The sequence below is a fragment of the Acomys russatus genome, chromosome 8 (genome assembly GCF_903995435.1).
Source record: "Acomys russatus chromosome 8, mAcoRus1.1, whole genome shotgun sequence".
Classification (NCBI taxonomy): domain Eukaryota; kingdom Metazoa; phylum Chordata; class Mammalia; order Rodentia; family Muridae; genus Acomys; species Acomys russatus.
This window is the reverse complement of record NC_067144.1, coordinates 68,373,144-68,385,548: the sequence shown is the minus strand read 5'-3', so window position 1 is coordinate 68,385,548 and position 12,405 is coordinate 68,373,144. Positions and strand designations below refer to the sequence as shown.

The 12,405-nt window shown below is 45.6% G+C and overlaps 1 protein-coding gene across 3 annotated transcripts in view; it reads left to right on the top strand.

Moving 5' to 3' along the window:
* Tiam1 (TIAM Rac1 associated GEF 1) overlaps positions 1-5,106 on the top strand; it is a 178,301-nt gene extending 173,195 nt beyond the window's left edge. For all 3 annotated transcript variants that reach the window (XM_051150194.1, XM_051150193.1, XM_051150192.1), the window contains 2 exons: positions 827-999; positions 4,179-5,106. In XM_051150194.1, the coding sequence (XP_051006151.1) occupies positions 827-999; positions 4,179-4,648 (643 nt within the window). In that variant the 3' untranslated portion in view covers positions 4,649-5,106. The remainder of the gene's footprint in view (positions 1-826; positions 1,000-4,178) is intronic.
* The last annotated feature ends 7,299 nt before the right edge of the window (positions 5,107-12,405 follow it).

Sequence of the window (12,405 nt, the reverse complement as noted above, 5' to 3'; positions counted from 1 at the left end):
CAGCACTCAGGAGGAAGAGGCAGGTGGATCGCTGTGAGTTTAAGGCCAGCCTGGTCTACAAAGCAAGTCCAGGACAGCCAAGGCTACACAGTGAAACCCTGTCTCGAAAAACAAAAAAACAAAAAAACAAAAAACAAAACCAAAACAAGGATCCAGCCTTTGTGTGTGGAGCAGGGCGTGGAAGGAGCTGATAGTAAGCAGGAGGAAAGAGCAGGCATTTGGGATGTCCATCTGTGGGTGCTCCGCAGAGATGTCCACCTGTGGGTGCTCTGCAGAGGTGTCCACCTGTGGGTGTTCCACAGAGGTGTCCACCTGTGGGTGCTCCGCAGAGATGTCCACTTGTGGGTGCTCCGCAGAGGTGTCCACCTGTGGGTGTTCCGCAGAGGTGTCCACCTGTGGGTGCTCCGCAGAGGTGTCCACCTGTGGGTGCTCCGCAGAGGTGTCCACCTGTGGGTGCTCCGCAGAGATGCAACAGGCCTGTGCTTCATTTTCTCCTTCAAACAGTTTACAGCACGTAAGACCGTGACTTAGTGTAAGAGCAGGGCTCTGGCAGCCTCCCAGCATAAAACAACTTCGTCTGTTATCTGTTCACTATTGGTGGGACTCTCCCAAATTGGCTGTAGATGATGATTTATAAAGCATGAAGTGAGGACGGATTTTATTTTTTCTCCCTGCCATGAGGAGACAGCTAAGCATGGAAATTGGAGTCCTTGCCTCTTTTGCCTTTGCTCTTGGGGATATTTATTTGGCTGCACCTAATAGCATCATAATAAGTTCCCTCCATTGGGTACTGACCTCCTAACGTGTGTAAATCTTCTTTTCATAGCTCCCCAGAGAGCCGAAAGGATTTTCTGAAGTCTGTACACTCGATCCTTCGAGACAAACACAGAAGACAGCTCCTCAAAACGGAAAGCCTCCCTTCATCCCAGCAGTATGTCCCCTTTGGAGGCAAGAGGTTATGTGCGCTTAAAGGCGCCAGGCCAGCCATGAGCAGGGCAGGTACTGTGGGGATTCAGACCTACAAGATCCCCGTCACCCCAGCTCCACTGTAGGACTCCAGGGAGCAGGAGTTAGGTGTGGCCTTGTGGGGCCTCATGTAGAGCACATCCTTCCATGGTGTGAGGTCATTGCCTTGTCTCCTTCCTGGTGGGTTCTGAGGGATCTTCCCTTTGTGGGCTCTCCTTCCCTTCCCTCAGCCTTCCCTTGCTGCCTTCCTTTTGGCTGGTGAGCTCCCCTCCCATTGGCTAAGCCAGCAAGCCGAGCCGATGCATCCTCTCTTGGAAGGGGCCCTCTTAGCCTGCTGTTGGAATGAGAGTCTCTGCTTTGCATGAGAGCCAGCTTTGTTCAGTGAAAAGCAGTGAGTTAAGTGTCAGCGAGGTCATAGCCGACTATTCTGAGAGCACAGTGACTTCATAGTGCGGCAGAGGACAAGCCTGTTCTCGGTGAAGATTCTGTGCTCAGGTAGACCAGATGACACAGAAAATGTTGACTCTCGCTTCGTGCCTGCAACTTTCGGTTTAGTCTCAGTGTTAATTTGAGGAAGGTTTCGATTGCTATTGGAAAAGAAAAAGGGGAGTAAATGCTCTTGGAGTCCGTACCCCATGTCTCTAGAGCGTCAGAGAAGGAATACATGTGCCACATGTGCAAACGGCAACAGCACATACTCAGGAAGAGTGATGTTTTCCTAATACTCGACTGACTTAATGCCGTCAGCATTCTAATCGCTCCTTTTCTAAGATGCAGCTCAGAAATTTTCAGGGAAGAGTCCAGTAGAAGAAATTTCCTTTACATTTGCAAAATAAGATTTCTACCTTTGACCCAATTCCCTTCCCACAAATTCTCAGTTGTGTGGCAGAGGTGGGGGAAGAACTGCGACTTGGTGTAGATTTCATAGATAATCTACCAACCTTGACGTAGGCTATTACATTCTCTAGATCCCTGGAGTTTAGGTAATGGATATGGGTGGAGGCTGCCTTAAGTCTGTTCTCCAGTCTGTATGCTTATTGAAAACCTATAACCCAATACCCCAAAACTGCAAGGGACCCTAACCACCAATGGTGTTTGCTGTTAACTTAAGAACCTAAATTCAGAAGCGCATTTACAAAAACCAAACAAAACCAAACAAACCAAGACATATACTCACACACATTTTGTCTATAGCATAGACCAAAGCCTTTCTCCTGAGAAATTCTTGGAAATATAGCACTCACCACCTGACCATTCTGAATACCAAGAGAAAGCCACTGCATCATAGCCTGTTGCATTTGTCCAGTTGGAAGCATTTTGTTTGCTTTTATTTCCCCCCAGCCTAGTGGTTCATTTTTGGCTGAAAAATGTTTCTGTTTACTCTGCTTTGAAGTAATTCTCGCTCATCACAGTACCAGTGCTCCGTGACTTATAGAGTGCCATGTCAGTGGATCAGGCCAAGGCTGTCGTCCCGAGCCTGAGAGGGACCCATTAGTGCTCGCTGGGTTACTAAATATTCTTTTCATAAAGAGCAGCCTACCCTGATTCATTCTGCTTTTCATAGGAGGTGTGTGTTGCCTGCATGGCATAAAGAACGAATACCCTGCCTCCATACCTACTCTATAGGGTGATTACTTCAGCCAATAACTGAGCTAAAAGTTCGCATATTCTATACTTTCTTATGAAAAATTTGAGACTCATGGAGCAGCTAAAAGAGTTCATCTCTATATATTCAATAATTGATGTTTTCCTGCATTTTCACCTTTGCCCACCCATCTGTCATCTATAAGTACCATCTTACCTGGACACAGTTCACAGATGCAGACATGGCTACACTCGGCCCCTGAATACTTGATCATGACAATCATTCTCATATGTTTCTGGGAAGCCAGTAGTGAGTTCGAGTCACCAGATGTAGCGCCTGGGGAGAGCCAGGTGTTGTACTGCAGTGGGGTTAGGCTCAAAGTGAAGCAGTAGTTTTTCATTTCCTCCCATTTTGGCCTGGAATTTATTCCTATTCCCCTCTTTAAACACAAGCGGTGTTCGTGTGCTCTGTCTGGAGAAAATGGAGCACTCAGAACGCCAACAGTAGAGTCTTCTGGCAGTTCTGAAGCCAGCTCACTGTTTTCAAGATGTGGGTTTTGAGGTGGCGGCTCCTAACTGGCATGGGAGGTGCTCCCTCCACAGAAAGCCTGGCTTGCGTTTCACCTCACGGTGCCCAGTGCAACAGCCATTTCACTCTCCAAGGAGAAGTGGCATCGTTTCCACAAGAGCCATTGTGTGCGTGTGCGTGTGCGGGTGCGTGGGTGGGTGCTGGGAGCATTCCTCGCTTGATTGGTAGCATTGTTTGTTTGCTTGCCTGTGGTAGTCCCGACTTCCTGGAGGGCAGTGGGGTAAATTAATAAACTCGAAGATTTTAACTTTGAGTAACTTTCTATAGCACTTTATTTCTCCATGCTGGAGTGGGATCTGTTATTTATTTTTCATTCCACTCAGGTGCTGGCATTTTTATTTCACTGTAGAAGGAAGGGTTGGTCATTCACAGCGTGGAGTTAGGTCTCTGGCTCTGCTTAGTTTCAGTGTTCATATTGGACTTTATCAGAAAGGGTGCAAAGGGTAGATTTGGAGCACTGTGCCTCTGGCAGCTGATTTTTCACATACAATCTCCAAAAGTGTGCCCTCAGTCTAACTGCGGGTCCTCAAGAAAGCTTAGGTTCATGTCCCTGGAAGGCAATGTCATAGCCTAGTGCTCCAGGCACCACAGTGATGCCTTCACAGGCAGCAAAGCCCCAGGAGCCTCCCAGGCTCATTAAAGGCCTAGATTCTGCCTAAATTACCCTTGGGAAACCCTGGGGCAGCTGCCATCGCTCTGTGCCATGGGCACAGGTTGTGTTGAGGATAGTTGACACTCCAGTATAAGGGGGATGGGGCAGGCATCCGTGTTGCCTGTGTCTTAGGAGCACACAGTTGGTAGTAGATTTATTTCTTCCCCGTAAGCCTCTAGTGTTGTCCTCCCTCACACCTGGGCTCGTCCTTAGAGCGCCATCTTCAGTTTAGACACGAGCAAGGTAGACGCCAGGGTGGTAAGGGTTAGCCCCAAACTCCCGAAGAAGCTCATTTACCTTTTATGTTTCTTCTCTTTGCTTGCTGGATTTTCATCTCATGGTAAAGCATGTGGGGGTTTATTTTTATATTTTTGTATATGTGTGCAGTGTCTGCCCCAAGCAAGTCTCTTGGGAGGAGGAGGCGGCGACTGGCTCGAAACAGGTTTACCATTGATTCCGATGCCGTCTCAGCCAGCAGCCCGGAGAAAGAGCCCCAGCAGCCCCCCAGTGGCGGGGACACTGACCGATGGGTAGAGGAGCAGTTTGATCTTGCTCAGTATGAGGAGCAGGATGACGTCAAGGAGACAGACATCCTCAGTGACGATGACGAGTTCTGTGAATCGGCGAAGGGCGCCTCAGTGGACAGAGACCTGCAGGAGCAGCTTCAGGCTGCCTCCATCAGTCAGCGGGCCCGAGGCCGGAGAGCCCTCGATAGCCACGCATCCCGCATGACACAGCTCAAGAAGCAAGCGGCCCTGTCGGGCATCAATGGAGGTCTGGAGAGTGCAAGTGAGGAAGTCATTTGGGTCAGGCGTGAAGACTTTGCCCCCTCCAGGAAACTGAACACTGAGATATGACGTGTGGTGTAGATACGACGCCGGCCCCACCCTCACTCTGCTCACCCTCCTGTGCCGTCCACGAGAATGTCCCCTTAGGTTGCACTCTTGCACACAGATCTTGGCAGCTGACTTGGGTCTGAAGCCATGTAGCCACCCACCTTCATCATTCTTAATGACGTCAGAGAGAGGTGTTCAGCATCTCAAATAAGCCCAAGCCCTTTCTTCTGTACCAAGGGCTTCTATTTACTTTCAGTCCACAGGGCCTGGAGAATTAGAACAAAGAATCTGTAGCACTGGAAATCAAACTGTCCGCACCCACCCCAGCAGTCAAAGCGAAGTATCGAGTGACAGGATAGCACACACACAGATGTCACAGCGCCTCTTTTCTGAATGCAGTCTCATACCTGAGGAGGAACCACCTTCGAACACACACACACACACACACACACACACACACACACACACACACACACACACGGGAAACTGGGACAAGCGGAAGCATCTGCACAGGTTGCAGCGTTGTGGCGCCTTCCCTCTTCAGTGTCTGAGAATATCTGTGTGTCTTAGGAATGTGTGAGGAAAGGGTGGTCATTTCTGTCATTTCTCTTATTATTTTTCTTCTGTTTATGTCTATAACTGGTCTTATTCTACGTCAGTGTTTGGAAGCTCTAGTTTTGCAGAGAATTATAAAGATGCCAAACTCTTGGGAAAGAGATCCAAATTTATCATTTAGAGAGAGGGGAAAAAAACACTATTTTTTTGTATTTTCCTTGAGATGCAGGGGCACAACTAGATGAGCCCTTTACAGTGCCAGGTGAACTCAGTCTGAAACGAAGATATAACCTTCTGCAGAGCGAGTGGCGCACGATGACTTTATATTTATATAGAAACGGCCAACTGGAAGCTCATGCGAAGAATAAACTTTTTTTTTTTTCTCAGAAACAGATTTTTTTTTTTTTTCTAAATGTATGAATCTATATTTGAAATGAGAGTTTGGTTGGATTACAGGGACAGGGAATGGGGCAGTGTGTGCGTGTCTGTTGCGCATGGCAGGGGAGGGGAGCCTCCTCTTCATGGGGCTGCCATGGCAATCATTGGGTTTTTTTTTCCCCCCATCAAAATCGCATCTTCATCCATAGATGACTTCCCCCTTGCCTGGCAGTCCATGACCGGATCTCAGAACCTCTTCAAAAGCATCCTTTGTGGTTAATATCCCCTTCGTGCCAATGGAACAGGGTAAACTTGCTAAGGGGCCTAATCTCCTAAATGGATGTCCAGACAGGAAGGACATAAACCCATTATAGCACTTTCATTTAAAAAAAAAAAAAAAGGTTTATAGCTTTTTGTTCCTCTTCTCTCCCCATTCCGTGATGTCCATTCCCTAAGAAGGGTTTAAATAATAGGAAAACTTTTCGTTTTGGAAATAAAAAAATATATCTATATATCTATATATCTATTTGGTGTTTGATACATCGGTAGGTACTTTAAAGACCTGAATTTTATAGTAGCTTTAGCAATTATATTTTATAAGAATCAGTTATGACTTTATATTTCCAGACAGAGAGTTCAGAACACGACGCTCTAAGCCCCCCACCCCCTCCACCCCACCCCCGCGCTTGCTTTCCTGCTCTCCCGTCCTCTGCCCCTCCCCCCCCTTTCGGGTTTCCAGGGCTTTGAGCTTGATCTTTTGGAAGTTTTATTCTATTAAAGTTTTTGCTATACCTTCTGGTTTTCTTAAGAAGCTTTAGAGCAGTTTCTATGCCCTTTGTATCACTGCATTGTTCATACCATCTCGGGGTCGATTGCGTCCGATGGGGAACTGAAGCCGCGTCTTCCGGTCTCCCCGCAACACGTCCGCGGAAGAATACTGGAACGTCTGGTGCTTAGAGAGGGTGCCATTGTCTCTTGTACATAATAAGGTCATGATGTGTCTATGTCCAAAAGTTCTTATATATTTCTTTTATAAGCTGAAAGAAGGTCTATTTTTATGTTTTTAGGTCTATGAATGGAATGTTGTAAATGCCTGTCCGACAATAAAAGAACTGAAAAGGGCCCGGGTGACCCTGTGCCTTTTTGGATAGAAGGATGAGGGTGTGTGTGGGGGGAGAGAGACCAGGAGAGAAAACTCCTGTGGTTGTCCTTTTCTCTTAAGTTACATAGGGGTGTGTGTGTGTGTGTGTGTGTGTGTGTGTGTGTGTGTGTGTGTGTGTGTTGTGCCTGTGGAGGTTGGAGGGACAGCCCACAGAAATTGGTCCTTCCTTTCACACACCATACACACTCCAGATAATGGACGCAGGCATCAGGCATAGTAGTGATGCTTTTACCTGCTGAACCATCTTGGTGGCCCATAGTTGTCTTTTTTTTTTTTTTTTTTTTTTTTCTGGGTGGGCCAAGCATGGAGGCACCTCCTTGTAATTCCAGCACTCGGGAAGCAGAGTCAGAAAGATGAGTGCAAGTTTGAGGCCAATCAGGGATATATAGTTAGTTGTGTGTCCAGCAGGGCTATACGGTGAGGCCTCGTCTCAAAATTAAAAAAAAAAAAAAAAAAAGAATAAAAAAAATGTAATAGCTGTGGTGATCTTCAAGGAAAGATATTCTGGCGAAGTTTGAAGTTTTAACCAAAAAGCAAATAAATAATAATAAACATCTTGGTCTAAGGTGGTCAGTACTGACTTTACTTAGTGGATTATTTTTAAAAAATGAAGTTGGGGTGGGTATGTGTTGAGTGGGATATGGGGGGTGGAGAGGGGAAATGGTATATATGAACTTCTTTTTTCCTTGTGTATATGAATGAAGTTCTCAACAATATATTTTCTTAATATTGGGCCAAAGATTTGGAGAATAAGAAACCCAAAACAGGCTCACACCTTCGATCCCAGCACTGGGGGACAGGGGCAGGTGGCTGCATCTCTGTGAGCTCAAGGCCAGCGTGAGCTACATAGGGAGTTCCAGATAGCCAGACCTTGTCTCAAACAAAGAAAAGTAACTGAGAACATACATATGTGACTGAGAACCCGAAGTATAGGAAAAACTGAGGGTGTTTGAGACATGTAAATGACACAGTACTTGCTTAAACGACGCAGACCTTCCGGTGCACTCAGGTTGAGAGCATATCTTGCTTGCTTTGTAGTACCTGATAGAAACTGCTGCATACGGGACAGTTACTGTGTAGCATTGCAGAAATGACGAGGAAAAAATGTCTGCATTTAAATCAGATGCAGGGTTTTTCACAAAATAATTTTCAGTCCATGATTGGTAGAATCAAAATTTCATTTCCAGTCTCCTGCCCCGTCCCTGGGCAAGTAAGCTCGAAGCACCACATTCCGTCACGAAGGGTCTGCCATCTGGAGCTTTCACAGACTCACAGCGAAAGGTAAGTGTGGCCACTGGTGACTGTTCTTTACATCAGAGTCCCAGTCTTCAGAGTCTTGAACAGCTTTACCTGCACATGCATGCCGCGTGCGTGCACGCACACACACACACACTTCCCCATTCCTGAACTCCATCTAAACTTTTTTTTTTTTCCTTGCCAACTGCCTAGACTAGCTTGTATCCTTGCTTGTCGGTCTGTGCTCAAGTAGGAAGGTCTGTGGACCAGCTACCCCAAGAGCATGTAAGAGATGCAGAGTCCCGGGCCCTGGGAGATCGCTCAGTAGGAAAAAAAATAAACTAAAAACAAAGAGTACATGCCTGTAATCTCAGTACTGGGAAGGTTGACACAGCATGATTTCTGGGACTCACTCTATCAGTACAGTTGAATTAGAGAGTTTCAGGTTCTGTGAGACCCTGTTTCAAAAATTAAAGTAGGGAGAAATTAAGGAAGACACCCCGGGCTGATTTCCTGTCACTGCTGCCTCACCACCACCACCACCACACATGAACACACCTCCGTGAGTCTGCACACACACACACACACACACACATACACTACAAAAACCTGACTCCTTTTAGAGTTCCTGTATCCAGTTTCCATTTTAATAATAACGTCCCAGTGTGCTTCACAGGCGTACTCAAATCTGATGGGCCTCAGTGTCCTCTGAGTGATTTGCTGCTGGAAGAGAGTTTGAACCATGTGCCGTCTCATTGTATGTTGGTGTGTGTTTCACCTTCATGTACGTATGTGCACTGTTTGTGTGAAGGGTGCCCTCAAAGTCAGAAGGGGGATGGGCTGGATTGTGGAGAACGAAGGGACCATCTCCCAGCACACTGAGGAGGATTGCTCGTCTCTACACTGTGGAATGCCACAATCTTGTCTGAAGTCTAGAGAGAGGTCAGAATTCTGCTTCATGCCTTCACCAGGGCAACCCGACTTTCTTACCTGACCTTGTATGTAGATTCTTTGGGGATGGATAGGTTTTTTTCCTGCCACCCACACCAATTTTTTTGAAAGCCTGGCTGATAGCCTATAGAGAATATAACAGTAGTTAATACATCCTGTCCTTCAGGTGTGACTCATATCATACAACGCTGATGTTTGTTTTGCCTTCAAATATATATATATATATATATATATATATATTTTTTTTTTTTTTTTTAAACCCAGGATCACATGTAACAGATGTAACAGCCTCCAAATTTAAATGAAGATTGACTTTTTATGATCATGGTAAAATCAAGTTTATATCTCAGACAAGCTTGGTTAATATATTTTTTTACCCAGGATCTCATGTAACTAATGAAAACAAGTCTCTTTCCTCCCAACCCCCCCCCCAAAATCCCCAGCAAACGAACCAACCAACCAACAACCAAAAAACCAACCAAGAGTCTTACAGATATTTAAGGATAAAGTTTAAATAAGGCTCAGACTCAGTAGATGGACCAGAAATGTCCCAGGACCCAGTTCTGGCTTCAGCAGATTTTTAAACAGTTTCAGTCTCACGCTCCGGCAGATGGCAATATGGTCATGGCTCCAAGAACAGTATTATTTAGTTTGTGGACTGGGTGAAAGACCAGGGCAGGAGTGGGGTTGGGAACAAGTTCTGTTCACTTGAAACAGTTCTTTGATGTCTTTTATGAAAAGGCATTGCATAAAAAGATGTGTGTTTGTAGAAAACCAGGGTTCTGGGTTTTCAACAAACCTTTCAAGTCTCAGGGAATGTTTTGCCACCAATGGGAGAAAGGTGACCCAGACCCCAAAGAGAGGTGATCCTGAAACTAAAATATCTCTTCCCAGTGGTTCACAGACACAGGTCATTTAAGGGGAATCCAGGCCCTGGTATTTAATGCCCAACATTCCTTTCTAAAATCCATGTACCTGGGAATGTGTGTGCCACCTGAGTGCAGACTCTCTCTTCACCATCATCTCCTTCCTGCTTGATGAAGAGAGCATCGGTCTTCTCAACTATCCTCGATAACACTTAGGAACAAACGTCTGCGACCCCAGACAGACAGAGAGATGGAGCATCAAGAAAGCAAATGATGGCATTGTACCCCTAGCCTTGGGTCTCCACTCTGGAGGTTCTAACATGTCTTATGGGTTCACATTGCCACAGAGGAAGCCAACCACCCTGTCCGAGTTAGGGTTTCATGGCTGCGAAGAGACACCATGGCCAAGGCAACTCATACAAAGGGAAACATTTACTTGAGGGTAGCTTACAGTTCCAGAGCTTTAGTCACGGTGGGAAGCACAACTGTCCAGGCAGACGTGGTGGGGGAGAAGGAGCTGAGAGTTCTACATCTTGATCCACAGGCTGCAGAAGGGGACTGTGTACCATCCTGTGCATAGCTTGAGCATAGGAGACCTCAAAGCCTGCCCCCACAATGATATACTTCCTCCAACAAGGCCTTACCTTCTAATAGTGCTACTCCCCATGGGCCAAGCGTTCAAACACATGAATCTATGGGGATCGTACCTATTCAAACCACCACAAACATCAGTGGTGAATAGCATTCTCAGAGTTTCTATTGTTGTGAGAAATATCATGACCAACATCAAGTCAACCTGGGGAGGAGACCACTTATTTCAGCTTATGGCTTGTAGTCATCCAAGGAAGGAACTTGGAGGCAGGAGCTGATGCAGAGGCTAAGAAGGAATGCTGCTTATGGCTTGCTCAGCCTACTTTTTTATAGCACACATGACCTCCAGCCCAAGAGTGGCACTGCCCACAGTGAGCTGGGCCCTCCTATATCAACCATCCATCGAGAAGATGCACCACGGTTTGCCTACAGGCCAGTCAGGTGAGAGCATTTCCCAGTTGGTATTCCTTCTTCCAGAATGACTCTAGCCTGTGTCAAGTTGATGTCAAACCAAACAGCACAAGCAGGAAAAGGTTTTTAGTCAAAATTTCCAGTTGGAGAAAATGAAGTAAGCATCTGAGACCATTTCCAGAGCGCTAACATTACAGTCTTCAGGTTTAAACAAGAAAAAAGAGGAAGTGGCTATGAGATGTGCGTAAGCAAGCAGTCTTGGCTAAACTATGGGCTGTGGTCATTGTCCTCTGGTTCTACAAAGAAGTCTTGGTCACTTGAAGTCACAAACCAGTTGTTATCAAGTGATTGTTCCCACTTAGGAGTTATATGTGGCAGACACTATGTCTGGGGAGACATGAACAAATATCTGTCTACTGACTCCAGGTATAAAATTGACAACAGATTAAAGTAGTAATACTTTCAAAGCTCAACTTTGTAGACCCAGTGCATTTATTGACCCTACATATAGAAGTATGGTTGACTCAAAAGCTCAGCAGTCATTACTGCTTGTTTGACTTTTATTTTTTTAAAGATTAATTAATTTTTTTATACAGTAATTCTGCCGTAATGTGTGCTTACATGCCAGAAGAAGGCACCAGATCTCATTGTAGATGGTTGTGAGCCACCATGTGGTTGCTGGGAATTGAACTCAGGACCTTTGCAGGAATAGACAGTTCTCTTAACCTCTGAGCCATCTCTCCAGCCCTACTTGTTTGACTTTAAAGAGCTATGTGATTCTGTTCAGTATCAGGAACTTTCTGGGCCTCTGAGTTGTTTACTTCCTGAGTCTTAATGAGTCCTTTGCCTGAAATTGCAACATAAACACTGGCAGTGTCACTATGGGGTGATTTGTCTGTAAGGTTCTGTTGCTCAGAATCCAATCTAACTACAGGTTTGGGACTATGTTTAAGAGATTTTTCAGCCTCATTTTGAGGGGTCTGGTATAGGACATTGTAAAATTGACCATGCCTTGATACTCTGTGTGCCTACAGATTGAAGGAGGGTGAGATGATTGGACTAAGCATCACTGGTTATTAGACAGATCAACAGACCTACAGCTGAGTTAAACTGTGTCTGACCCACAGTAAAGCAGACAGATACAACATGCAAGACTTCAACCTGTCTTCCTACTTGTAAGCCCAAGTGAAGGGCCAGTGATCTTCAGCAAAGGCAAGTTCTAAGTATGTTAAAACATTGACCAAAGAGCTGGTCTTTCCAGAAGTTGAGTAGTTTCTAAAATTTAATTTTAATCAAGTAGAAGAAGACCTAATCAAGTTGTCCAGTCACACAGCATCAAAACGAACACCAAAAAACAAAAAACAAAAACAAAAAGCAAACTATAGGTACCATGCTAGTGTGTTTATGTTGCTGTAACAAAGTACCTGAGACTAGGTACCTTATAAAGACTACATGTTTAGTTCATGATTCTAGAGCAGAGAAGCCCAATAGCAGTGCCATTTGATAAGATAATTTTTGTATCAAAGTATAGTGAGATATAGTAAATCTTCTCATTGGGCCCTCTTCCTCCTCTAACAAGGGCCACTAATGCCTTCACGGGGGGCCCCTCCTCCAGGACCTCGTCCAAT